Source organism: Oncorhynchus clarkii, chromosome 6, assembly GCF_045791955.1.
Source record: "Oncorhynchus clarkii lewisi isolate Uvic-CL-2024 chromosome 6, UVic_Ocla_1.0, whole genome shotgun sequence".
Lineage (NCBI taxonomy): Eukaryota > Metazoa > Chordata > Actinopteri > Salmoniformes > Salmonidae > Oncorhynchus > Oncorhynchus clarkii.
In genome coordinates, this window is record NC_092152.1 from 5215159 (window position 1) to 5242980 (window position 27822).

Genomic DNA, 27822 nt, shown 5'->3' on the forward strand with positions numbered 1-27822 from the left:
TTAAAGTCAAAAGCTGCACTGAAGTCGAACAAAATAACAGTTTTATAAGTTTTACTGTAGCCCTGGACAAACATACCTGATTCAACTTGTCAACTAGGGTTGGGGGTATTGGAGGACCAGGGTTGGGGGTACTGGAGGACCAGGGTTGGGAGTACTGGAGGACCAGGGTTGGGAGTACTGGAGGACCAGGGTTGGGGGTACTGGAGGACCAGGGTTGGGAGTACTGGAGGACCAGGGTTGGGGGTACTGGAGGACCAGGGTTGGGGGTACTGGAGGACCAGGGTTGGGGGTAACCTGAGGACCAGGGTTGGGGGTATTGGAGGGCCAGGGTTGGGGGTACTGGAGGACCAGGGTTGGGGGTACTGGAGGACCAGGGTTGGGGGTAACCTGAGGACCAGGGTTGGGGGTATTGGAGGGCCAGGGTTGGGGGTACTGGAGGACCAGGGTTGGGGGTACTGGAGGACCAGGGTTGGGGGAACTGGAGGACTGAAGGACCAGGGTTGTAGATACCGGAGGACCAAGGTTGGGGGTATTGGAGTGCAAGGGTTGGGGGTATTGGAATGCAAGGGTAGGGGTTATTGGAGGACCAGGGTTGGGGTTATTGGAGGACCAGGGTTGGGGTATTAGAGGACCAGGGTTGTGGGTATTGGAGGACCAGGGTTGGGGGTACTGGAGGACCAGGGTTGGGGGTATTGGAGGACAAGGGATGGGATACTGGAGAATCAGGGATGGGGGTACTGGAGGGCCAGGGTTGAGTGTATTGGAGGACCAGGGCTGGGAAACGCTGTTCTATATCTGTCAGTATGTATGTACCATGACCTCATCAACATGCCTCCTGTCTTCACTGATCCACTTCAATGTCCCCCTTCATTTATCTCCTCCAAGGTGATTGTGCAGAGTTCCCACATAGACACATTTTAAAAAATCTCCTGCAGACACGTTCTTCAGAAAGTGATACTTTTCTAGTAAGAGTTGGATTGGATGGATTGTAGTGTTGCATGTAAGGTGTTGAACTGATTTTCAGAATGAAGGAGCCTCTATGGTGATATATTGATATGGAGGTAGTCTGAACAGCAGAACAGGTCTATTGTATGCTTTAATTTGATCAAAGCCCTAAAATGCTTACTCTTGTTTCATCAAAGAAACATATTTATACAGTTATTTTTAATTTATGAAAAAAAAATACACCACAAAACATCAAATGAACATGTTATCACAAACATATCCAATCATTTGACTGATCATACAACTGAACGATGCATTTAGACAAATAACTGGGAAAGTTCAGCTAGAACCAGTCGTTACCAGGTCTGACAATACAAGCATTATCGCTACACACGCAATAACATCTGCTAAACACGTGTATGTGACCAATACAATTACATTTTATTTGATTCACATACTTCTCTCAGAAAAGCTCAGTTGCCATTTCATCTGGCTCGGAGAGGAATTGTTGTGTTGAAAGTCAAACCTCAAACACCTGAATCATTTCTCATGAGAACAGTCCATGCATACCTTATTGAATGTGTGTGTGTGTGTGTGTGTGTGTGTGTGTGTGTGTGTGTGTGTGTGTGTGTGTGTGTGTGTGTGTGTGTGTGTGTGTGTGTGTGTGTGTGTGTGTGGGTGGGTGTGTGTGTGTGTGTGTGTGTGCGTGTGTGCGTGTACATGCGTCTGCATGTCTGTGTTGATTCTAGGAGTTCCAGACATGGCTCAGAGAGTCTGCCCCAGCTGAGAGGAAGGGAAAGGAGCTTACTTCTCTAGGTGTCCTAGGTGTTTTAGATGTCCTAGGTGTCCTAGGTGTTCTAGGTGTTCTAGGTGTTCCAGACATGGCCCAGACAGTCTGCTCCAGCTGAGAGGAGCTTGGTTCCATTGGGACTGAGGGCCAGGTGCAAAACACGACCAATGTGACCTGAAAAAAAAAATCACAATAACAGCATTGTAACAATGAGAAAAATACGTATCTGGTCTTATCAGGCTCCCCTATCTGTGGGTTGAGCAGCTCTTATACAGTACCAGTCCAAAGCTTGGACACACCGACTCATTCAAGCGTTTTTGTTTTTACTATTTTCTACATTATAGAATAGTGAAGACATCAAAACTATGAAATACAGTGCCTTGCGAAAGTATTCGGCCCCCTTGAACTTTGCGACCTTTTGCCACATTTCAGGCTTCAAACATAAAGATATAAAACTGTATTTTTTTGTGAAGAATCAACAAAGAGTGGGACACAATCATGAAGTGGAACGACATTTATTGGATATTTCAAACTTTTTTAACAATTCAAAAACTGAAAAATTGGGCGTGCAAAATTAGTAGTAACAGAACATTTATGTTTAGTAGTAGTAGCAGTAGAAGTAGTAGCAGTAGAAGTAGTAACAGAACATTTATGTTTAGTAGTAGTAGTAGTAGTAGTAGTAGTAGTATCAGTAGTAGTAGTAGCAGTAGCAGTAGTAGTAGTAGTAGTAGTAGCAGTAGTAGTAGTAGCAGTAGTAGTAGTAGTAATAGCAGTAGTAGTAGTAGTAGTAGTAGTAGTAGTAGTAGCAGTAGTAGTAGTAGCAGTAGTAGTAGTATCAGTAGTATCAGTAGTAGTAGTAGCAGTAGTAATAGTAGCAGTAGCAGATGTCTCACCATGTAGCTGGTAGGTCTCTTCCAGTGAGGGGGAGGGGCTCCAGCAGGTTATGTGGTGATGAGGAAGACCATGGCCAGTGAACAGAGCCTTCCTCTCCTCTGACCAGACCACGGAACACACCTACAATAGAATAGAATAGATAGAACAACTTTCAATGATACATTTGATAACAATAACCTAGTAAATTACATTAGATGTCAACAACTTATAAAGCCCAATATTGTGACATTTTCCAAGCATTTGAATTCATATCACAATCACTAATACTATACAGTGTCTTGGGAAAGGATTCTGACCCCTTCACATTTTGTTACGTTACAGTCTTATTTTAAAATGTATTCAAAATTATTATTTTTCCTCATCAATCTACACACATTACCCCATTATGACAAAGCATTGGGTATGACGCTACAAGCACATCCAACATCTGGGAACTTGTATTTGGGAAGTTTCTCCCATTCTTCTCTGCAGATCCTCTCAAGCTCTGTCAGGTTGGATGGGGAGCATCGCTGCACAGCTATTTTCCGGTCTCTCCAGAGATGTTCGATTGGGTTCAAGTCCAGGTACAAGGCCACTCAAGGACATTCAGAGACTTGTCCCCGGTGTTGTGCCTGGTTTCCTCCAATCTTGGTTTCACCAGACCAGAGAACCTTGTTTTTCATGGTCTGAGAGTCCTTTAGGTGCCTTTTGGCAAACTCCAAGTGGGCTGTAATATGCCTTTTACGGAGTAGTGGCTTCCGTCTGGCCACTCTACCATTAAGGCCTGATTGGTGGAGGGCTGCAGAGATGGTTGTCCTTCTGGAAGGTTCTCCCATCTTCATAGAGGAACTCTGGAGCTCTGTCAGAGTGACCATCAGGTTCTTGTTCACCTCCCTGACCAAGGCTCTAGGAAGAGTCTTGGTGGTTCCAAACTTCTTCCATTTAAGAATGATGGAGGCCACCATGTTCTTGGGGACCTTCAATTCTGCAGACATTTTTTGGTACCCTTCCCCAGATCTGTAACTAGACACAATCCTGTGTGTGTGTGTGTGTGTGTGTGTGTGTGTGTGTGTGTCTGTTGAGATCAAATATATGAAATGACTGCGTTGTGTAACACCCACCTGTGAGTTGGTCTGGGCGGAGTCAACGCAGGTACCTGATTGGTTATTCCAGATCCTCAGAACACCGTCGCTCTGCCCCCCTCCCGTGGCGATCAACTCCTTCTGCCAAGGACACCATGCCATAGCCTATACAGACACACACACACACACCTCGGTTAACTAAAGAACTAAAGTCTCGGGTAAATTGGTCAAATGATTGATTAAGTTCTAGTGCTATACATGTTCAGAGAAGAGATAGAACGAGGATCGGAAACCAGAACGAGGATCGGAACCAGAACGAGGATCGGAACCAGAACGAGGATCGGAACCTGAACGAGGATCGAAAACCAGAACGAGGATCGGAACACGAACGAGGATCAGAAACCAGAACGAGGATCGGAACCCGAACGAGGATCGAAACCAGAACGAGGATCGGAACCAGAACGAGGATCGGAACCAGAATGAGGATCGGAACCTGAACGAGGATCGAAAACCAGAACGAGGATCGGAACACGAACGAGGATCAGAAACCAGAACGAGGATCGGAACCCGAACGAGGATCGGAAACCAGAACGAGGATCGGAACCCGAACGAGGATCGGAACCCGAACGAGGATCGAAACCAGAACGAGGATCGGAAACAGAACGAGGATCGGAACCCAAACGAGGATCGGAACCCGAACGAGGATCGGAACCAGAACGAGGATCGGAAACAGAACGAGGATCGGAACCCGAACGAGGATCGGAACCAGAACCGGAACCAGAACGAGGATCGGAAACAGAACGAGGATCGGAACCAGAATGAGGATCGGAACCAGAACGAGGATCGGAAACCGAACGAGGATCGGAACCGGAACGAGGATCGGAACCCGAACGAGGATCGGAACCCGAACGAGGATCGTAACCAGAACGAGGATCGGAACCAGAACGAGGATAGGAACCCGAACGAGGATCGGAACCAGAACGAGGATCGGAACCAGAACGAGGATCGGAACCCGAACGAGGATCGGAACTAGAACGAGGATCGGAACCAGAACGAGGATCCGAAACAGAACGAGGATCGGAACCCGAACGAGGATCGGAACCAGAACCGGAACCAGAACGAGGATCGGAAACAGAACGAGGATCGGAACCAGAATGAGGATCGGAACCAGAACGAGGATCGGAAACCGAACGAGGATCGGAACCGGAACGAGGATCGGAACCCGAACGAGGATCGGAACCCGAACGAGGATCGTAACCAGAACGAGGATCGGAACCAGAACGAGGATAGGAACCCGAACGAGGATCGGAACCAGAACGAGGATCGGAACCAGAACGAGGATCGGAACCCGAACGAGGATCGGAACTAGAACGAGGATCGGAACCAGAACGAGGATCGGAAATAGAACGAGGATCGGAACCCGAACGAGGATCGGAACCAGAACGAGGATCGGAACCAGAACGAGGATCGGAAATAGAACGAGGATCGGAACCAGAATGAGGATCGGAACCAGAACGAGGATCGGAACCAGAACGAGGATCGGAACCCGAACGAGGATCGGAACCAGAACGAGGATCGGAACCAGAACGAGGATCGGAACCCGAACGAGGATCGGAAACAGAACGAGGATCGGAACCAGAACGAGGATCGGAACCAGAACGAGGAGCTCCACCCTCTCTTTTTGTAAGTTATGGGCAAGTATATGGGCCAAATTTCTCCTCCCCTTCCGAACACCCTAGAAATCATGATTTGTCCAAAAGCCACAGAACATGTAGTAGTAGCAGTAGAAGTAGTAACAGAACATTTATGTTTAGTAGTAGTAGTAGTAGAAGTAGTAGTAACAGAACATTTATGTTTAGTAGTAGTAGTAGTAGAAGTAGTAGTAACAGAACATTTATGTTTAGTAGTAGTAGTAGTAGTAACAGAACATTTATGTTTAGTAGTAGTAGCAGTAGAAGTAGTAACAGAACATTTATGTTTAGTAGTAGTAGTAGTAGAAGTAGTAACAGAACATTTATGTTTAGTAGTAGTAGTAGTAGAAGTAGTAACAGAACATTTATGTTTAGTAGTAGTAGTAGTAGTAACAGAACATTTATGTTTAGTAGTAGTAGCAGTAGAAGTAGTAACAGAACATTTATGTTTAGTAGTAGTAGCAGTAGAAGTAGTAACAGAACATTTATGTTTAGTAGTAGTAGTAGTAGAAGTAGTAACAGAACATTTATGTTTAGTAGTAGCAGTAGAAGTAGTAACAGAACATTTATGTTTAGTAGTAGTAGTAGTAGAAGTAGTAACAGAACATTTATGTTTAGTAGTAGTAGCAGTAGAAGTAGTAACAGAACATTTATGTTTAGTAGTAGTAGTAGTAGTAGTAGCAGTAGCAGTAGCAGTAGTAGTAGTAGTAGTAGCAGTAGCAGTAGCAGTAGTAGTAGTAGTAGTAGTAGTAGTAGTAGTAGTAGTAGTAACAGAACATTTATGTTTAGTAGCAGTAGTAGCGAACACACACACTGAGGCCACACACCTTGACCGCACTGGGTTGTGTCATTGTCCTAGCAGGTGGGTGTGTCTTCGTCTTAGACCCCAGGTCATTGGTCCAGATGTTGAGGAGGCCGTCTATTGAGCCACTGGCCAGCCAATCTCCTTGCGGCGCCCACTCCAGCCCGCACACGGCCCCTTGTTGTTGGAACACACCCACTGTCGGGGTGTCAAGTCGGTAGTCATGGTGATGGATTAGCCCGAGAACAGAACCGCTGTCAGGGACAAGAACATGGTTGTGTTTCTCAACTCCTCAAGAGCCTTAACAGTACACACACACACACACACACACACACACACACACACACACACACACACACACACACACACACACACACGCACCTGCTGAGTACGTGTTGGTTCCAGCTAAGCGCCCCCACTCCAGAGAGGTGTGACGTTATAGTTCTCAGTCTGGTCCTCTTCTCCACATCCCACAGCTGGGGGGGAGACGGAGAAGGAGGGGGAGAAGGAGAGGGAGAAGGAGGGGGAGAAGGAGAAGGAGGGGGAGAAGGAGAAGAAGAGGGAGAGGGAGGGGGAGAAGGAGAAGGAGGGGGAGAAGGAGAAGGAGAGGGAGAGATAGGGGGAGGGGGAGAAGGAGAGAGAGGGGAGGGGGAGAAGGAGAGGGAGGGGGAGAAGGAGAAGGAGAGAGAGGGGGAGGAGGAGAAGGAGAGGGAGGGGGAGAAGGAGAAGGAGAGGGAGGGGGAGAAGGAGAAGGAGGGGGAGAAGGAGAAGGAGGGGGAGGGGGAGAAGGAGAAGGAGGGGGAGAAGGAGAAGGAGGGGGAGAAGGAGAAGGAGGGGGAGAGGCAGATGCGGAGGGAGGGGGAGAGGCAGATGCAGAGGGAGAAGGAGAGGGAAGGGGAGAGGCAGAGGGAGAGGCAGATGCAGAGGGAGAAGGAGATGGAGGGGGGAAGGGAGAAGGAGAGGGAGAGGCAGAGGGGGAGGCAGAGGGGGAGGCAGCGGGGGAGGGGGAGAGGTGTCTTACAAACATCACTAACGTAGAACATGACATGCACATGGCCGTGCTAAGCTAAACCTAACCTCACTGTAAGCAGGAAATCACTCCACTGTGTTTGAAGATGTGATATTGTTCTGTCAACATACTTTCAACATGAAGACCTGCCAACAAAACAATCCAACACCCTCAAAAGGAAACAACACAAATATATCATTATATTAAAGCAGCCAGGTCACGCGTGATACAAGTCAGTATTTGACGTCCGTCCGTGTCTGTAGACGTCGGGAGAGGACGCGGAAACCGTCCACTAGGGGGGCAACAGTGAGCGCGTAGGTTTCAGTTGTGGACAGGGGGTTGGTGGATGGACCTAAGCATTTGCCTCTGATTACAGAGGTCGCAATTTCAAATCCAGCGATAGAAGGTTGTTTTTGAGATTTTAGTTTTTTAAGCCTATCCCAAACTTTAACCCTTACCTTAAATCATTCGGAGTTAACGCCTAACCTTCTGACATGAGACGGTGAGAGCTAGTCGATTGAAGACACACTCTAGAACACGTGTAAATCATTTCAGCCAGTAGTTTTGAAAGTGGTGTTCACGAGCTAAAAGTGGTCCCTGTTTGTTGCGTACAACGTCATCCATTTTGTGTGATATGTTACCAATGAAATTAGTGCAAAATATTACTTTTTTCTTAAACATTTATTTTGTGGTGGGGGGGGGGGGGCGTATATCAACTTTAATATTACAGATAGATTGTAGGTTCTATCAATTTAATTTATTTTGATTTTTTGTGCAATAAGTTTTAGGAATTTGTTGTGCTAAAGGTTCGAGCATGTTTGTCTCCCACCTGCACGTCGCCCTCCTTGGTCCCGATGCCCAGTGTACATCCATCTCTGCTCCAGGACACAGAAGACACAGAGTGAGACAGGCTCAGTGGGAGAGAAGGTGCTGCTCTGGGATGGATGCAGCCCTGCAGAGTGGGTGTGTCTGCCTTCCACAGGAAAACGTCACACCCCAGGGCCATGGCCACGATTCCACTGTTACTCCAGTCCAATGGGTGGCTGTCTGAGGAGAGGAGAAAGATTTTTAAATTAACAAACGTACTATTGACACATAGTATTTGCAGTTACAGTATTCTACTAAATAGACAGCTCTGTTTGTGTGTTTTATCACAACAAGTTCAAGTTTGACCTACGAATTTTGTGTTCAATGCTCTACAACAAAGCTTTCTTAGTGTCCAATAAACTTTCTCTGCCCTTAACCTTGTTCTGAACACCTCCAAAACAAAGGTCATGTGGTTTGATAAGAAGAATGCCCCTCTCCCCACAGGTGTGATTACTACCTCTGAGGGTTTAGAGCTTGAGGTAGTCACCTCATACAAGTACTTGGGAGTATGGCTAGACGGTACACTGTCCTTCTCTCAGCACATACCAAAGCTGCAGGCTAAAGTTAAATCTAGACTTGGTTTCCTCTATCATAATCGCTCCTCTTTCACCCCAGCTGCCAAACTAACCCTGATTCAGATGACCATCCTACCCATGCTAGATTACGGAGACATAATTTATAGATCAGCAGGTAAGGGTGCTCTCGAGAGGCTAGATGTTCTTTACCATTCGGCCATCAGATTTTCCACCAATGCTCCTTATAGGACACATCACTGCACTCTATACTCCTCTGTAAACTGGTCATCTCTGTAAACCTGTCGCAAGACTCACTGGTTAATGATTATTTATAAAAACCCTCTTAAGCCTCACCCCCCCCCCCCCCCCCCCCCCCCCCCCCCCCCCCCCCCCATCTGAGATATCTACTGCAGCCCTCATCCTCCACATACAACACCCGTTCTGCCAGTCACATTCTGTTAAAGGTCCCCAAAGCACAGTAAGTAACATATCGTTGTCTCAGCCTTCTTTCCCTTTCCCTTTGTGCTGCTACCATGTTGTGCTGCTACCATGTTGTACTGCTACCATGTTGTGATGCTACCATGCTGTACTGCTACCATGTTGTGATGCTACCATGCTGTGATTCTACCCTGTTTTGTGATGCTACCCTGTTTTGTGATGCTACCATGCTGTGATGCTACCCTGTTTTGTGATGCTACCCTGTTTTGTGCTGCCATGTTGTGCTGCTGCCATGTTGTGCTGCTACCTGTTTTGTGCTGCTGCCATGTTGTGCTGCTGCCATGTTGTGCTGCTACCTGTTTTGTGCTGCTGCCATGTTGTGCTGCTGCCATGTTGTTCTGCTGCCATGTTGTTCTGCTGCCATGTTGTGCTGCTACCTGTTTTGTGATGCTACCCTGTTTTGTGCTGCCATGTTGTGCTGCTGCCATGTTGTGCTGCTACCTGTTTTGTGCTGCTGCCATGTTGTGCTGCTGCCATGTTGTGCTGCTACCTGTTTTGTGCTGCTGCCATGTTGTGCTGCTGCCATGTTGTTCTGCTGCCATGTTGTTCTGCTGCCATGTTGTGCTGCTACCTGTTTTGTGCTGCTGCCATGTTGTGCTGCTGCCATGTTGTGCTGCTACCATGTTGTGCTGCTACCATGTTGTGCTGCTGCCATGTTGTGCTGCTACCATGTTGTGCTGCTACCATGTTGTGCTGCTACCATGTTGTGCTGCTGCCATGTTGTGCTGCTGCCATGTTTTGTGCTGCTACCATGTTGTGCTTCTACCATGTTGTGCTGCTACCATGCTGTCCTGCTACCATGTTGTGTTGCTGGACGTGTTGTGTTGCTACCATGCTGCGTTGTTGTCGTAGGTCTCTCTCTATGTAGTGTTGTCTCTCTTGTCGTGATGTGAGTTTTGTCCTATATTTTTATTTCATTTATTTTTAATCCCAGGCCCCGGTCCTCACAGGAGGCCTTTTGGTAGGCCGTCATTGTAAATAAGAATTTGTTCTTAAAACTGACTTTCCCAGTTAAATAAAAGTTAAATCAAAAAATACATACATACAATCTGATTGTGAAGACAAACACTAACAACTTCATATGATCTTCCAGTGAACTTAACATATCGTATGATTTTGGAATTTATATTTCACTTCCTGGAGAATCTGTTAAAGAGAGGTTGCGTCAGTCTATATGTTCCATTAACTAGAAGATAAACACACGCATTACCAACACACACACACACACACACTCCCAGAAATGCATAATCTGACAAAGATCTGGGTAAAGAATTAAGCTTGAACCCTATCCAAAAGACAAACGTCCATTCTTTCCACAGCTATAGCAAGATCACACCAGATAGACTACAGTATTCAACGTTTGTCCAGGTCCTCACGACGTCAATACCACTAATGGCAACATTTTTTTTATTTTTTTTATTCCACCTTTATTTAACCAGGTAGGCTAACAAGTTCTCAACTGCGACCTGGCCAAGATAAAGCATAGCAGTGTGAACAGACAACAACTCAGAGTTACACATGGAGTAAACAATAAACAAGTCAATAACACAGTAGAAAAATCATATTTACAGTGTGTGCAAATGAGGTAGGATAACGGAGTTAAGGCAATAAATTGTCAATAGTGGCAAAATAATTACAATATAGAAATGTAGAAACACTGGAGTGATAGATGTGCAGAAGATGAGTGTACAAGTAGAGATACTGGGGTGCAAAGGAGCATAATTTACAGATAGGCTATGTACAGGTGCAGTGAGCTGTGAGCTGCTTTGACAGCTGGTGCTTAAAGCCAGTGAGGGAGATATGAGTCTTCAGCTTCAGTGAGTTTTTTGCAGTTCCCAGATTGTTGCAGCATTACCCCAGTTAACCAGGGGTAATGAACGCCTACATTTAATTTGGTCCATTTTTCTTATGATTAACCATCTAGTGTTTTCTGTTTAAACAACCTTAACTGATTTGGTAGCTATAACGCAACAGATACACCTGTTAGCTATAACACAACGGATACGCTTGTTAGCTATAACACAATAGATACGCTTGTTAGCTATAACACAACAGATACGCCTGTTAGCTATAACACAATAGATACGCTTGTTAGCTATAACACAACGGATATGCTTGTTAGCTATAACACAACAGATACAGTTGTTAGCTATAACACAACAGATACGCTTGTTAGCTATAACACAACAGATACACTTGTTAGCTATAACACAACGGATACGCTTGTTAGCTATAACACAATAGATACGCTTGTTAGCTATAACGCAATGGATACGCTTGTTAGCTATAACACAATGGATACGCCTGTTAGCTATAACACAACAGATACGCCTGTTAGCTATAACACAATAGATACGCCTGTTAGCTATAACACAACGTAGCCTGTTAGCTATAACACAACAGATACGCCTGTTAGCTATAACACAACGGATACGCCTGTTAGCTATAACACAACGTAGCCTGTTAGCTATAACACAATAGATACGCCTGTTAAATATAACACAATAGATACGCTTGTTAGCTATAACACAATAGATACGCTTGTTAGCTATAACACAAAGTAGCCTGTTAGCTATAACACAATAGATACGCCTGTTAGCTATAACACAACGTAGCCTGTTAGCTATAACACAACGTAGCCTGTTAGCTATAACACAACGTAGCCTGTTAGCTATAACACAACGTAGCCTGTTAGCTATAACACAACAGATACGCTTGTTAGCTATAACACAATAGATACGCCTGTTAGCTATAACACAATAGATACGCTTGTTAGCTATAACACAACGTAGCCTGTTAGCTATAACACAACAGATACGCTTGTTAGCTATAACACAATAGATACGCCTGTTAGCTATAACACAATAGATACGCTTGTTAGCTATAACACAACGTAGCCTGTTAGCTATATCACAACAGATACGCCTGTTAGCTATAACACAACAGATACGCTTGTTAGCTATAACACAATGGACACGCTTGTTAGCTATAACACAATGGACACGCTTGTTAGCAATAAGACAATAGATACGCTTGTTAGCTATAACACAATAGATACGCCTGGTAGCTATAACACAACGTAGCCTGTTAGCTATAACACAACGTAGCCTGTTAGCTATAACACAATAGATATGCCTGTTAGCTATAACACAACAGATACGCTTGTTAGCTATAACGCAACAGATACGCCTGTTAGCTATAACACAACGTAGCCTGTTAGCTATAACACAATAGATACGCCTGTTAGCTATAACACAACGTAGCCTGTTAGCTATAACACAATAGATATGCTTGTTAGCTATAACACAACAGATACAGTTGTTAGCTATAACACAACAGATACGCTTGTTAGCTATAACACAACATATACACTTGTTAGCTATAACACAACGGATACGCTTGTTAGCTATAACACAATAGATACGCTTGTTAGCTATAACGCAATGGATACGCTTGTTAGCTATAACACAATGGATACGCCTGTTAGCTATAACACAACAGATACGCCTGTTAGCTATAACACAATAGATACGCCTGTTAGCTATAACACAATAGATACGCCTGTTAGCTATAACACAATAGATACGCTTGTTAGCTATAACACAACGTAGCCTGTTAGCTATAACACAACAGATACGCCTGTTAGCTATAACACAACAGATACGCCTGTTAGCTATAACACAACGGATACGCCTGTTAGCTATAACACAACGTAGCCTGTTAGCTATAACACAATAGATACGCCTGTTAGCTATAACACAATAGATACGCTTGTTAGCTATAACACAATAGATACGCCTGTTAGCTATAACACAATAGATACGCTTGTTAGCTATAACACAACGTAGCCTGTTAGCTATAACACAATAGATACGCCTGTTAGCTATAACACAACGTAGCCTGTTAGCTATAACACAACGTAGCCTGTTAGCTATAACACAACGTAGCCTGTTAGCTATAACACAACAGATACGCTTGTTAGCTATAACACAATAGATACGCCTGTTAGCTATAACACAATAGATACGCTTGTTAGCTATAACACAACGTAGCCTGTTAGCTATAACACAACAGATACGCTTGTTAGCTATAACACAATAGATACGCCTGTTAGCTATAACACAATAGATACGCTTGTTAGCTATAACACAACGTAGCCTGTTAGCTATAACACAACAGATACGCCTGTTAGCTATAACACAACAGATACGCTTGTTAGCTATAACACAATGGACACGCTTGTTAGCTATAACACAATGGACACGCTTGTTAGCTATAAGACAATAGATACGCTTGTTAGCTATAACACAATAGATACGCCTGGTAGCTATAACACAACGTAGCCTGTTAGCTATAACACAACGTAGCCTGTTAGCTATAACACAATAGATATGCCTGTTAGCTATAACACAACAGATACGCTTGTTAGCTATAACGCAACAGATACGCCTGTTAGCTATAACACAACGTAGCCTGTTAGCTATAACACAATAGATACGCCTGTTAGCTATAACACAACGTAGCCTGTTAGCTATAACACAACGTAGCCTGTTAGCTATAACACAACGTAGCCTGTTAGCTATAACACAATAGATACGCCTGTTAGCTATAACACAACAGATACGCTTGTTAGCTATAACACAACGTAGCCTGTTAGCTATAACACAACAGATACGCTTGTTAGCTATAATGCAACAGATACGCCTGTTAGCTATAACACAATGTAGCCTGTTAGCTATAACACAATAGATACGCCTGTTAGCTATAACACAATGGATACGCTTGTTATCTATAACACAATAGATACGCCTGTTAGCTATAACACAACGTAGCCTGTTAGCTATAACACAATAGATACGCCTGTTAGCTATAACACAACAGATACGCTTGTTAGCTATAACACAATAGATACGCCTGTTAGCTATATTTTATTTCCATTCAAAATCTTATTTTACCTAACCCCTAACTCCTAACTCCTAACTCCTAACCCCTAACTCCTAACTCCTAACCCCTAACTCCTAACTCCTAACTCCTAACCCCTAACTCCTAACCCCTAACTCCTAACCCCTAACCCCTAACTCTCTGTGTGTGTGTGTGTGTGTGTGTGTGTGTGTGTGTGTGTGTGTGTGTGTGTGTGTGTGTGTGTGTGTGTGTGTGTGTGTGTGTGTGTGTGTGTGTGTGTGTGTGTGTGAGAGAGAGTGCCATGCACTCACAGTAGTCATCCTGCAGAGAGGGCAGTGCCAGAGTCAGCTGTGGTTTAGACTGGTCTGGAGTAGAGGGAGCCATATACATGACAGAGAATGGCTGCAGGACAGATTAACACACAGAGACACACACACACAGTCAGGTCTAAAACACACAGTGAAATTATACTGTAGCACAGGAGGCCGGAGGCTTGAAAGGAATTCATGGAATGGTATCAAATTTCATTCACTCCATTCCAAACATGATTATGAGTCTGTCCTCCCGTCACCAGCCTCTCGTGTACTGCTGACAGAGCAGTATTAAATAGAAATATAGCAGTCCTACTACATATAGCAGTCCTACTACATATAGCAGTCCTACTACATATAGCAGTCCTACTACATATAGCAGTCCTACTACATATAGCAGTCCTACTACATATAGCAGTCCTACTACATATAGCAGTCCTACTAAATATAGCAGTCCTACTAAATATAGCAGTCCTACTACATATAGCAGTCCTACTACATATAGCAGTCCTACTACATATAGCAGTCCTACTACATATAGCAGTCCTACTACATATAGCAGTCCTACTACATATAGCAGTCCTACTACATATAGCAGTCCTACTAAATATAGCAGTCCTACTACATATAGCAGTCCTACTACATATAGCAGTCCTACTACATATAGCAGTCCTACTACATATAGCAGTCCTACTACATATAGCAGTCCTACTACATATAGCAGTCCTACTACATATAGCAGTCCTACTAAATATAGCAGTCATTCTGTACCTGCCTTCTCTGAACATCTGTCCTGTTCTCCAGAAGCAGACCACACCCAATCCTACAACAACAACAACAACAACATAGTTATTTACAGTAAAAACAAGGACAATTCTCCTTCATGGGTACATTTCCCATATCCCCATGTGGACAATGGCTATTTAAGTTACAGTTAGGTTTAGGAATTAGGGGTTAGGAATTAGGAGTTAGGAGTTAGGGGTTAGGAGTTAGGAGTTAAGGAAAATAACATTTTAAAGGGAAATCAAATGAAGGTCCCACAACAATAGTAAAACAAAACGTGTGTGTGTGTGTGTGTGTGTGTGTGTGTGTGTGTGTGTGTGTGCCAGTGAGTGTTTGAATAGACCTGTTTAGGCACATTCCTCCTGTAAGTGGTCGATGCGGTGACAGGTCTGACGACATGCTGTGGTAGGTCTGACACTACAGCCTCCGTCACTGTGTCTGAAAGAGAAAGTTCACACCGTCGGTGACAGACTAGTGGAATCTGTGTGGGTAGCTGGACCGGCAGGAAGACGGACAGTGAAGGTGAACAGGGTGGTCAGGGGTCAGGTGACAGAGGAATGGATGAGCCTGAGGCAGGAATTCCTTTAACCATAAAGTGGTATATTTACTGGGTAGTCTGTGCTGCATCACAAAGGAAACAGAATAACAGGTATCCAATCAAATCATAACAATCCTTCTAATTATTAACATAATTAGGGAATGAAACAATCCAGTTCATTTAAGAGATCAATAGGAATCATCCTTGAGTCATTTAGGCTCGTAATCATTTAATCATAATCACGAGAAGAATAATACAATCAGTGATCGGTTAATTCAATCTATAATCCCCATTAGTTTGATATCAGAATCGATCAGTTCAGCAAACAATGACGTTTCATATTTCACCCTTTCAAGTTTGTCTTCATATGTACATGTAATTTCATTACATATTTTGTTTTACTTTTTATTTCACCTTTATTTAACCAGGTAGGCTAGTTGAGAACACCTTTATTTAACCAGGTAGGCTAGTTGAGAACACCTCTATTTAACCAGGTAGGCTAGTTGAGAACACCTTTATTTAACCAGGTAGGCTAGTTGAGAACACCTTTATTTAACCAGGTAGGCTAGTTGAGAACACCTTTATTTAACCAGGTAGGCTAGTTGAGAACACCTCTATTTAACCAGGTAGGCCAGTTGAGAACACCTTTATTTAACCAGGTAGGCTAGTTGAGAACACCTTTATTTAACCAGGTAGGCCAGTTGAGAACACCTTTATTTAACCAGGTAGGCTAGTTGAGAACACCTTTATTTAACCAGGTAGGCTAGTTGAGAACACCTCTATTTAACCAGGTAGGCCAGTTGAGAACACCTTTATTTAATCAGGTAGGCTAGTTGAGAACAAGGTCTCATTTGCAACTGCGACCCTGGCCAAGATAAAGCAAAGCAGTTCGACACGTACAACAACACAGAGTTACACATGGAATAAACAAACATACAGTCAATAATACAGTTGAAAAATATATATACAGCATGTGGAAATGAGGTAGGATAAGAGAGGTCAGGCAATTAATAGGCCATGGTGGCGAAGTAATTACAATATAGCAATGAAACACTGGAGTGGTAGATGTGCAGAGGATGAATGTGCAAGTTGAGATACTGGGGTGCAAAGGAGCAAGATAAATAAATAAATACAGTATGGGGATGAGGTTGATTGGATGGGCTATTTACAGATGAACTATGTACAGGTGCAGTGATCAGTGAGCTGCTCTTAAAGCTAGTGCTGCTATGGTGACCAGTGTACTGAGATAAGGCAGGGCTTTACCTAGCACTTGTAGATGACCTGGAGCCAGTGGGTTTGGCGACGAGTATGAAGCGAGGTCCAGCCAACGAGAGCATACAGGTCGCAGTGGTGGGTAGTATATGGGGCTTTGGTGACAAAACAGATGGCACTGTGATAGACTGCATCCAATTTGTTGAGTAGAGTGTTGGAGGTTATTTTGTAAATTACATCGCCGAAGTCGAGGATCGGAAGGATGGTCAGTTTTACGAGGGTATGTTTGGCAGCATGAGTGAAGGATGCTTTGTTGCGAAATAGGAAGCCGATTCTAGACTTAATTTTGGAATGGAGATGTTTAATGTGAGTCTGGAAGGAGAGTTTAGTCTAACCAGACACCTAGGTATTTGTAGTTGTCCACGTATTCTAAGTCAAAGCCGTCCAGAGTAGTGATGCTGGACGGGCGGGCAGCGATCGATTGAAAAGCATGCATTTAGCTTTACTTGCATTTAAGAGCAGTTAGATGCCACGGAAGGAGAGATGTATGGCATTGAAGCTCGTCTAGAGGTTAGTTAAACACAGTGTCCAACGAAGGGCCAGAAGTATACAGAATGGTGTCGTTTGCGTAGAGGTGGATCGAAGAATCACCAGCAGCAAGAGTGACATCAATGATGTATACAGAGAAGAGAGTCGGCCTGAGAATTGAACCCTGTGACACCCCCATAGAGACTGTCAGAGGTCCGGACAACAGGCCCTCCGATTTGACATACTTAACTCTATCACAGAAGTAGTTGGTGAGCCACGCGAGGCAATCATTTGAGAAACCAAGGCTGTTGAGTCTGCCAATAAGAATGTTGTGATTGACAGAGTCGAATGCCTTAGCCAGGTCGATGAATACGGCTGCACAGCAATGTCTCTTATCGATGGCGGTTATGATATCGTTTAGGACCTTGAGCGTGGCTGAGGTGCACCCATGACCAGCTCTGAAACCAGATTGCATAGTGGAGAAGGTACGATGAGATTCGAAATGGTCAGTGATCTGTTTGGTAACTTGGCTTTCGAAGACCTTAGAAAGGCAGGGTAGGATAGATATAGGTCTGTAGCAGTTTGGGTCAAGAGTGTCCCCCCCTTTGAAGAGGGGGATGACCGCGGCAGCTTTCCAATCCTTGGGGATCTCAGACGATACGAAAGAGAGGTTGAACAGGCTGGTAATAGGGGTTGCGACAATGGCGGCGGATAGTTTCAGAAATAGAGGGTCCAGATTGTCAAGCTCAGCTGATTTGTATGGGTCCAGGTTTTGCAGCTCTTTCAGAACATCTGCTATCTGGATTTGGGTAAAGGAGAACCTGGAGAGGCTTGGGCGAGTAGCTGCGGGAGGGGGGGGGGGGGGGGGGGGGGGGGGGCGGAGCTGTTGGTCGAGGTTGGAGTAGCCAGGAGGATGGCCAGCGGTTGAGAAATGCTTTGATGACCGCAGCTGCGGCAGCTTTCCAATCTAATCTCAGACGATACGAAAGAGAGGTTGGACAGGCTAGTAATAGGGGTTGCTATAATTTTAGAAAAGAGAGGGTCCAGATTGTCTAGCCCGGCTGATTTGTAAGTGTCCAGATTTTGCAGCTCTTTCAGAACATCAGCTATCTGGATTTGTGTGAAGGAGAAGTGGGGTACGTTTGGGCGAGTTGCTGTGTGGAGCGCAATTCTGTTGACCGGGGTAGGAGTAGCCAGGTGGAAAGCATGGCCAGCCGTAGAAAAATGCTTCTTGAAATTCTCAATTATTGTGGATTTATCAGTAGTGACCGTGTTTCCTAGCCTCAGTGCAGTGGGCAGAGGTGCTCTTATTCTCCATGGACTTTACAGTGTCCCAGAACTTTGAGTTTGTACTACAGGATGCACATTTCTGTTTGAAAAAGCTAGCCTTAGCTTTCCTAACTGCCTGTGTATATTGGTTCCTAACTTCCCTGAAAAGTTGCATATCACGGGGGCAATTCGATGCTAATACAGAACACCACAGGATGTTTATGTGCTGGTCAAGGGCAGACAGGTCTGGAGTGAACCATGGGCTATATCTATTCCTGGTTCAAAAATGTTTGAATGGAGCATTCGTATTTAAGATGGTGAGGAAGGCATTTAACACTTATCTTTTATAGAATAACCAGGCATCCTCTACTGACGGGATGAGGTCAATGTCTTTCCAGGATACCCCGACCAGGTCGATTAGAAAGGCCTGTTCGCAGAAGTGTTTTAGGGAGCGTTTGACAGTGATGAGGGGTGGTCGTTTGACCGCGGACCCATTACGGATGCAGGCAATGAGGCAGTGATTGCTGAGATCTTGGTTGGAAACAGCAGAGGTGTATTTGGTGAGCGAGTTAGTTAGGATGATATCTATGAGGGTGCGGATTTACAGATTTGGGGTTGTACCTGGTAGGTTCATAGATCATTTGTGTGAGATTGAGGGCATCAAACTAAGATTGTAGGATGGCCGGGGTGTTAAGCATATCCCAGTTTAGGTCACCTAGCAGCACGGGCTCAGAAGATAGATGGGGGCAATCAATTCACATATGGTGTCCAGGGCAATGCTGGGGGCAGAGGGTGGTGTTTAGCAAGTGGCAACTGTGAGAAACTTGTTTCTGGAAAGGTGCATTTTTAGAAGTAGAAGCTCAAATTGTTTTTGGTACAGACCTGGATAGTAAGATAGAACTCTACAGGCTATCTCTGCAGTAGATTGCAATAAAAAAATAAAAAAAAAACATGAAACAACTTCAAAGATTTTACTAAGTTACAGTTCATAAGGAAATCAGTTAATTTAAATAAATAAATTAGGCCATAATCTATGGGATGCAGCCATGGGTGGTCCCTGGGAGTGCATAGGCCCACACACTGGGGAGCCAGGCCCAGCCAATCAGAATGAGTTTTTCCCCACTAAAAGGCTTTACAGACAGAAATACTCCTCAGCACCCCCCAGCACAAGGTGCACCTGTGTAATGATCATGCTGTTTAATCAGTTTCTTTGTATGCCACACCTGTCAGGTGGATGGATTATCTTGGTAAAGGAGAAATGCTCACTAACAGGGGGATAAACACATTTTGTGCACAAAACTTAAGATATATATTTTTTGTGCGTATGGAACATTTCTCATGAAACATAGGACCAACACTTTACATGTTACATGTATATTTTTGTTCAGTGTATGTCTGTGTACCTTTACAGTCATTGGTGCTTACAATAACAGGAAATAAGAGGGGGCCCTTTTCACATAAACAACATTGTGTATATTTGTGGCTGTTTGAAAATATAGAAGTAGACCTCGTAGAGTTAACTGTTAAACCTTACCTGTAGTAGGCTACTTATATTATAAAAAGAAAAAAAACATTCATTCCTTCATGCATTCATTCATTAATTCAAACCTTGAAGGCTTGTCTCTGTGCTCTGCTCTTGTGTCAGTTTTGTTCTCGCTGCGCCCCCTGACGGTGAATCCAGAGACAGTCTCTGACAGACCGTGTCGACCTCTCGGCAGGGAGAATGGCGCCCCCTGGCGACCATGGGGCTACTGGCTAAAGGCTGCTCTGCGCTCAGCCGCCTGGTCACCATCCGACTCTTGAAGCGTTTGTACGATGATGAGAGATGAGGCGCCTCGGTGCTTGTCTAAAAAAAAAGAGTAAAATAGACCTGACATTAGAATAATGGCTGATAAAAAAATTAGTTATTACCTGCAACAAATAGGATCAAGTGTATCCCTATATTCACATCTTACGCTATTTTTTAAAAAGTAGACCCACAGTAAAACATTCCAGATTTAAAGATTTTGCCCGAGATGTAGGCCTAGACAAATAATAAATCAGAGTGTTGATAAATCGACATAAAAACGAAATGCCTATAGTGAAATGTGATGCCTAACACAGAACAGACCTCCTCCAAAGCCCGTTGGCTCCTCACTTCGCTATGCGCCCGTCCAGCCAGACTCAACCCAGCAGCGGTTCACTAACTCCTTCCCCCGCCCCAAGCTCTCATTGTTCCCCCTCCAAGATGGAGGCGCTGGAGGTTTTGGGGGGCTACCCGAACAAGCCCTCGAACCCTCGATCACGAATGGTCAGGGTTCTACTGAGTATGACTGTTGTTATGGGATGTTTATTAACGCTACATAGTTTTCTCAAAATCACTAAGTCGCGGAAGCCGCAAGATTTCTACTCTTTTGAGGTGAAGGACGCCAAAGGGAGAAGCGTTTCTCTGGAGAGATACAGAGGCAAAGTAAGTTCACGTCAGCAAAACTCCACTAGTAAACTAACTGAACTCAGTGTAGGCGTACTGCTGAAGTCACTTCTTTTTTCTAAAATGTTGATAACTGGTTTCTGCGATTTAGCACGTTTCCCCCCCCAAAAAAGTATAGTATTTAGGCCTAATGTTTACAATCCTCTGATTTTCTTCATGCGCGCAGGCGTCTCTGGTTGTCAACGTGGCGAGCCACAGCGAACACACAGAGAATAACTATCGCTCTCTGCAAGAGCTGCATCGGGAACTGGGGACGTCCCATTTCAACGTGCTGGCTTTTCCCTGCGGCCAGTTCGGGGAGACCGAGATGGGGACCAGCCGGGACATCGAGGCCAACGCCAAGAACACCCATGGCGTCACCTTCCCTATTTTCAGTAAGATCAAAATCATGGGATCGGAGGCGGAGCCAGCTTTCAAATTCATAACAGGTAAGACACAGTAGACTTTATCATTAAAACAGAGATCTAATCAATATAGTTTAGTCTTTTTCTAAGGACAAGAAGAACAAGGTGAATGTTATCACAAGTAAACAAAGCTTAGCCTATAGGCTTTTACAGCCTTATATTTAGTGTATATAAAATTAGTATTTTCTATTCTATTCAAGATCATGTTTTTCATGGACACTGTGGGTGTAAGAGGAATTGTAGTTATTGCGGTACATTGGCAACACAACACCAACACAGAACATTAGGCCTGATAAATGTTTGTTTCCATTTCACCATACAGATTCTGTAAAAAAGATTCCGAAGTGGAACTTCTGGAAGTTCCTGGTGAACCCTGAGGGCCAGGTGGTGAGGTACTGGAAGGCAGAGGAGCCCGTCGACAGCGTTCGTCAGGAGGCCACGGCCATGGTGCGCGAGATCATTCTGAAGAAAAGGGCAGAGCTCTAACAGCGTGGAACTTGTCAAGACAGGAGTGACTACACCTCTGAGTTCGATTGAACGTTCCTGGGGTACTGTGCGACGGACGAACATTTCAACACACTTTATTATGATTTGACCACTTTGACAAACTTTGCAGAAGATCATGTTCATTGCACTGTAGGTGGGTTTAGTATTTTACTGGATGGCAACAGGACTACAATAAGAGTGTGTGTGTGTGTGTGTGTGTGTGTGTGTGTGTCTCTGTGTGTGTGTGTGTGTCTGTGTGTGTGTGTGTGTCTCTGTGTGTGTGTGTGTGTGTGTGTGTGTGTGTGTGTGTGTGTGTGTGTGTGTGTGTGTGTGTGTGTGTGTGTCTCTGTGTGTGTCTCTGTGTGTGTGTGTGTGTGTGTGTGTGTCTCTGTGTGTGTGTGTCTGTGTCTCTGTGTGTGTGTGTGTGTGTGTGTGTGTGTGTGTGTGTGTGTGTGTCTGTGTGTCTGTGTGTGTGTCTCTGTGTGTGTAATATAGATGTTCTTTGTGTCAGTACTCTCTGGTAGCTGCATGTACACATGGCCATCTTGTTCAGTTTGTCTTGTCCTGAGATAAATTAAAGACTGTTATGTTTATAAACGTTTAAATCAAAGTTTATTTGTCACGTGCGCCGAATACAACAGTGAAATGCTGACTTACAGGCTCTAACCAATAGTGCAGAAAAGGTATTAGGTGAACAATAGATAGGTAAATAAATAAAACAACAGTGAAAAATAACAGTAGAGAGGCTATATACAGTAGTGAGGCTATATACAGTAGAGAGGCTATATACAGTAGAGAGGCTATATACAGTAGAGAGGCTCTATACAGTAGAGAGGTTATATACAGTAGAGAGGCTATATACAGTAGAGAGGCTCTATACAGTAGAGAGGTTATATACAGTAGAGAGGCTATATACAGTAGAGAGGTTATATACAGTAGAGAGGTTATATACAGTAGAGAGGCTATAAAAGTAGCGAGGCTATATACAGTAGAGAGGCTATATACAGTAGAGAGGCTATATACTGTAGAGGCTATATACAGTAGAGAGGCTATAAAAGTAGCGAGGCTATATACAGTAGAGAGGTTATATACAGTAGAGAGGCTATATACAGTAGAGAGGCTATATACAGTAGAGAGGCTATATATAGTAGCAAGGCTATTAAAGTAGGGAGGCTATATACAGTAGAGAGGCTATATACAGTAGAGAGGCTATAACAGTAGAGAGGCTATATACAGTAGAGAGGCTATATACAGTAGAGAGGCTAAATACAGTAGAGAGGTTATATACAGTAGAGAGGCTATATACAGTAGAGAGGTTATATACAGTAGAGAGGTTATATACAGTAGAGAGGCTATATACAGTTGAGAGGTTATATACAGTAGAGAGGCTATAAAAGTAGCGAGGCTATATACAGTAGAGAGGCTATATACAGTAGAGAGGCTATATACAGTAGAGGCTATATACAGTAGAGAGGCTATAAAAGTAGCGAGGCTATATACAGTAGAGATGTTATATACAGTAGAGAGGCTATATACAGTAGAGAGGCTATATACAGTAGAGAGGTTATATACAGTAGAGAGGCTATATAACAGTAGAGAGGTTATATACAGTAGAGAGGTTATATACAGTAGAGAGGCTATATACAGTAGAGAGGTTATATACAGTAGAGAGGCTATATAACAGTAGAGAGGTTATATACAGTAGAGAGGCTAAATACAGTAGAGAGGCTATATACAGTAGAGAGGTTATATACAGTAGAGAGGCTATATACAGTAGAGAGGCTATAAAAGTAGCAAGGCTACATACAGACACCGGTTAGTCAGGCTGATTGAGGTAGTATGTACATATATACAGTAGAGAGGTTATATACAGTAGAGAGACTATACAGACACCGGTTAGTCAGGCTGATTGAGGTAGTATGTACATATATACAGTAGAGAGGCTATATACAGTAGAAAGGCTATATACAGTAGAGAGGCTATAAAAGTAGCAAGGCTACATACAGACACCGGTTAGTCAGGCTGATTGAGGTAGTATGTACATATATACAGTAGAGAGGTTATATACAGTAGAGAGACTATACAGACACCGGTTAGTCAGGCTGATTGAGGTAGTATGTACATATATACAGTAGAGAGGCTATATACAGTAGAAAGGCTATATACAGTAGAGAGGCTATAAAAGTAGCAAGGCTACATACAGACACCGGTTAGTCAGGCTGATTGAGGTAGTATGTACATATATACAGTAGAGAGGTTATATACAGTAGAGAGACTATACAGACACCGGTTAGTCAGGCTGAGTGAGGTAGTTTGTACATATATACAGTAGAGAGGTTATATACAGTAGAGAGACTATACAGACACCGGTTAGTCAGGCTGATTGAGGTAGTATGTACATGTTTAATGTAGTACAATCATAAAATAAACTGTTAATGCAGAATTTCAAGTAATCAACTTAAAGGGACCTTGTTTCATTGATTCATAGAAGGAATAGTATTTTACACGTTTGATACAATGTTTCCAATGTTGACCTTAAAGTATCCTATTCGTGATATGGAAGACTGTGTAACTGCTGAACTCAACACATCGTGACACGGATTCTATCTCCTCCTTTAAAAAATATATATATATTTAACAAGGGCAAGTCAGTTAATAAGAACACATTCTTATTTACTATGACGGTCTACCCTAACCAAAGCCAGATGACACTGGGCCCATAGTGCACTGCACTATAGGACTCACAGCCAGATGTGATGTAGCCTGGATTTGAACCAGGGACTACAGTCTTGAACAGAGATGCAGTGCCTTAGACCGCTGCACCACTCAGGAGCCTCCTATCTCCTCACCTTCACAACCTAAGCACGTATAAAAGAGAGATGTGATCGTATACAAATGTAAGCAAGGTTTGAAATTATTATGTTTTATTCAAATATTATATCTGTTTGAGGTTCTTGTGGTCAATTTACCATCTACAAATGATTTGTAATTATGTTCAGGCGTCCCATGGCTGAATCTGGTTGATGATCTCTGCTGTGATGTACGGCCATTAGAGATGGTGATATCCAATGATCAGTGACGGTTTACATGGACAGCTAGAGGGCAGCAGCAGGTAAGCTGGTAAAACAAACCAATCAGCTAACAAGACACTGCCTCCCAGCCGCCCAATCGGAACAGAAGAGAAAGCAGGGGCGACCAACCCTCCTCCCGGAGCGCCACTAGGGCTCCAGCCCGGCTCTAACACACCTTATGCAGCGAATCAAAGTAACAGAGAGAAGCAGATTCGTAGAATTGTAGAATTAGGTGTGTTAGTGCAGGGTTGGAACAAAAAGAAAAGTCTGTATGCAGCATGCCTGCCCAGGTGGGTTAAATCCTTGGCGGGTGGAGGCGGAGTTTCGGGTGAGAGGTTAGGGAGCAACTGTAGAGTGAGCTGACAAATGAGAAAACAGTCAGCTAACGTTACACTGCCTACTAACCAATCACGTTACATTACGCTGCTTACTAACCGATCACATGTTGAACAACTCTCAACCTTATCAAATCACAGAAGTCAACCGACATTACACTGCCTACTAACCAATCACGTTACATTACACTGTCTACTGACCAATCACGTTACATTACACTGCCTACTAAACCAATCACGTTACATTACACTGTCTACTGACCAATCACGTTACATTACACTGCCTACTAAACCAATCACGTTACATTACACTGCCTACTGACCAATCACGTTACATTACACTGCCTACTGACCAATCACGTTACATTACACTGCCTACTGACCAATCACGTTACATTACACTGCCTACTGACCAATCACGTTACATTACACTGCCTACTAACCAATCACGTTACATTACACTGCCTACTAACCAATCACATTACATTACACTGCCTACTAACCAATCACGTTACATTACACTGCCTACTGACCAATCACGTTACATTACACTGCCTACTAACCAATCACATTACATTACACTGCCTACTGACCAATCACGTTACATTACACTGCCTACTAACCAATCACATTACATTACACTGCCTACTAACCAATCACGTTACATTACACTGCCTACTAACCAATCACATTACATTACACTGCCTACTAACCAATCACGTTACATTACACTGCCTACTGACCAATCACGTTACATTACACTGCCTACTGACCAATCACGTTACATTACACTGCCTACTGACCAATCACGTTACATTACACTGCCTACTAAACCAAATACGAATTATATAATACACACAAAAAAGGTGCTATCTAGAACCTAAAAGGGTTATTTGGCTGTTCCCCTTTGAAGAACCCTTATTGATTCCAGGTAAAGAAGGCCCTTTTGGGTTCCATGTACATGTAGAACCCTTTTCACGGAGGGTTATGGAACCCAAAGGGGTTCTACCTGGAACCAATAAGGGTTCTCCTTTCAGGACAGCCAAAGAACCCTTTTGGAACCCTTTTTTTTTCCAAAGAGTGTACTAAAAACCAAGCACATTTCATCACTATCTCATAACTGATTACATCATACGTTCTGCCCATTCATTGATGAATTCAGCCCAGCACCTTGTAATAAGGGAAGAGTGTTTGACTTTCAAGGCTACTTGTGTTTCTGTCTCTGCCAGCTGCTTCTTTGACATCTGCTGCCCACTCAAATCAGCTTTCACCACCAGACCCCGCCCAGCCCACAGGAGGACTTCAATCTGTGTTACCAGACCCCGCCCACAGGAGGACTTCAATCTGTGTTACCAGACCCAGCCCAGCCCACAGGAGGACTTCAATCTGTGTTACCAGACCCCGCCCACAGGAGGACTTCAATCTGTGTTACCAGACCCCGCCCACAGGAGGACTTCAATCTGTGTTACCAGACCCCGCCCACAGGAGGACTTCAATCTGTGTTACCAGACCCCGCCCACAGGAGGACTTCAATCTGTGTTACCACCTAAACTGGCATTTGTGTTAGTCTGAGAAACCAATTATTTTTTTGTTTTATTAAATCAAATAGGTGCAATAGCTGTTTTAAGGTGCATGCCTGCCTGTCTGTCTGTCTCTGTGTCTGCCTGTCAGTCTGCCTGTCTCTGTGTCTGTCTGTCTGTTAAAGGTGTGGGGGGGGGCACTGCTTCAGACAGCAGCAGTGAGGAGTGTAGCTGACAGCGGTCAATCACATTAGCACAGCTAGCAGCGGTACACTGCCACACTGTCACCATCCTCTCCTCCCCTCTTCTCTGCTTTTCTGTTCTCTCCTCCTCTCTTCTCCCCCTTTCATGTCTTCTCCTCCTCTCCTTTCCTGTCCACTGATATGTTTAACAAACTGGTTTAACTATTATTTACTCCGGGTCTTCTTCATTGTATTGTGGCACAATCAACGTATATGTGTGTTATTACTAGCCTACGTTATAAAATGATTGATATCACCACCTTACCTTTTGTGATGTAGGAACGGAGCAATGTCTCCTCTTCGTCCTGAAATCCACCAGCAGCCTCCTCGTGATGTTCTCCTGACCGGTAGAATAAACAAAATAACAGTTTACACTCGGCGTTCACCCCACAATTACGCACTACACAACACTAGGTGGACCTAAACCTACCCAAAGCACCGTGTCCTCGGTTTTCACTTTACAACGCGAATATCTATTCAACTTCCAGTCCATGTTAGCTTAACAAAATAAAAACTCTTGCGAACTTTACTGACTGACAGTAGTAACCTAACTTGTTACCCTTTCGATCCACTGTGGCTGAATGTGCACCTGTTTTTTTCCTGTGCTTCGTAGTTCCTAAATACGCACAGGGGCGGATGCCGGAGCGGGAAGTCTGTTCCTCGGCTCGCCATTGGTGGA

General features: G+C 43.9%; 2 protein-coding genes across 2 annotated transcripts; one reads left to right on the forward strand and one right to left on the reverse strand.

The window, feature by feature from the left end:
- Window positions 1-1811: 1811 nt before the first annotated feature.
- LOC139411881 (cell division cycle protein 20 homolog B-like) lies at window positions 1812-27673 on the reverse strand. Its single transcript, XM_071158629.1, has 12 exons — window positions 27574-27673; window positions 27409-27483; window positions 20224-20461; window positions 15412-15506; window positions 15061-15108; window positions 14286-14376; window positions 8022-8239; window positions 6565-6659; window positions 6209-6437; window positions 3730-3855; window positions 2629-2749; window positions 1812-1909 (listed from the first exon to the last, which is right to left on the reverse strand). The coding sequence occupies exons 1-12, from the start codon at window positions 27634-27636 to the stop codon at window positions 1812-1814; spliced, it is 1497 nt and encodes a 498-aa protein (XP_071014730.1). The 5' UTR covers window positions 27637-27673.
- LOC139411879 (probable glutathione peroxidase 8) lies at window positions 20757-22572 on the forward strand. Its single transcript, XM_071158628.1, has 3 exons — window positions 20757-21064; window positions 21252-21513; window positions 21812-22572. The coding sequence occupies exons 1-3, from the start codon at window positions 20759-20761 to the stop codon at window positions 21973-21975; spliced, it is 732 nt and encodes a 243-aa protein (XP_071014729.1). The 5' UTR covers window positions 20757-20758; the 3' UTR covers window positions 21976-22572.
- Window positions 27674-27822: the final 149 nt, after the last annotated feature.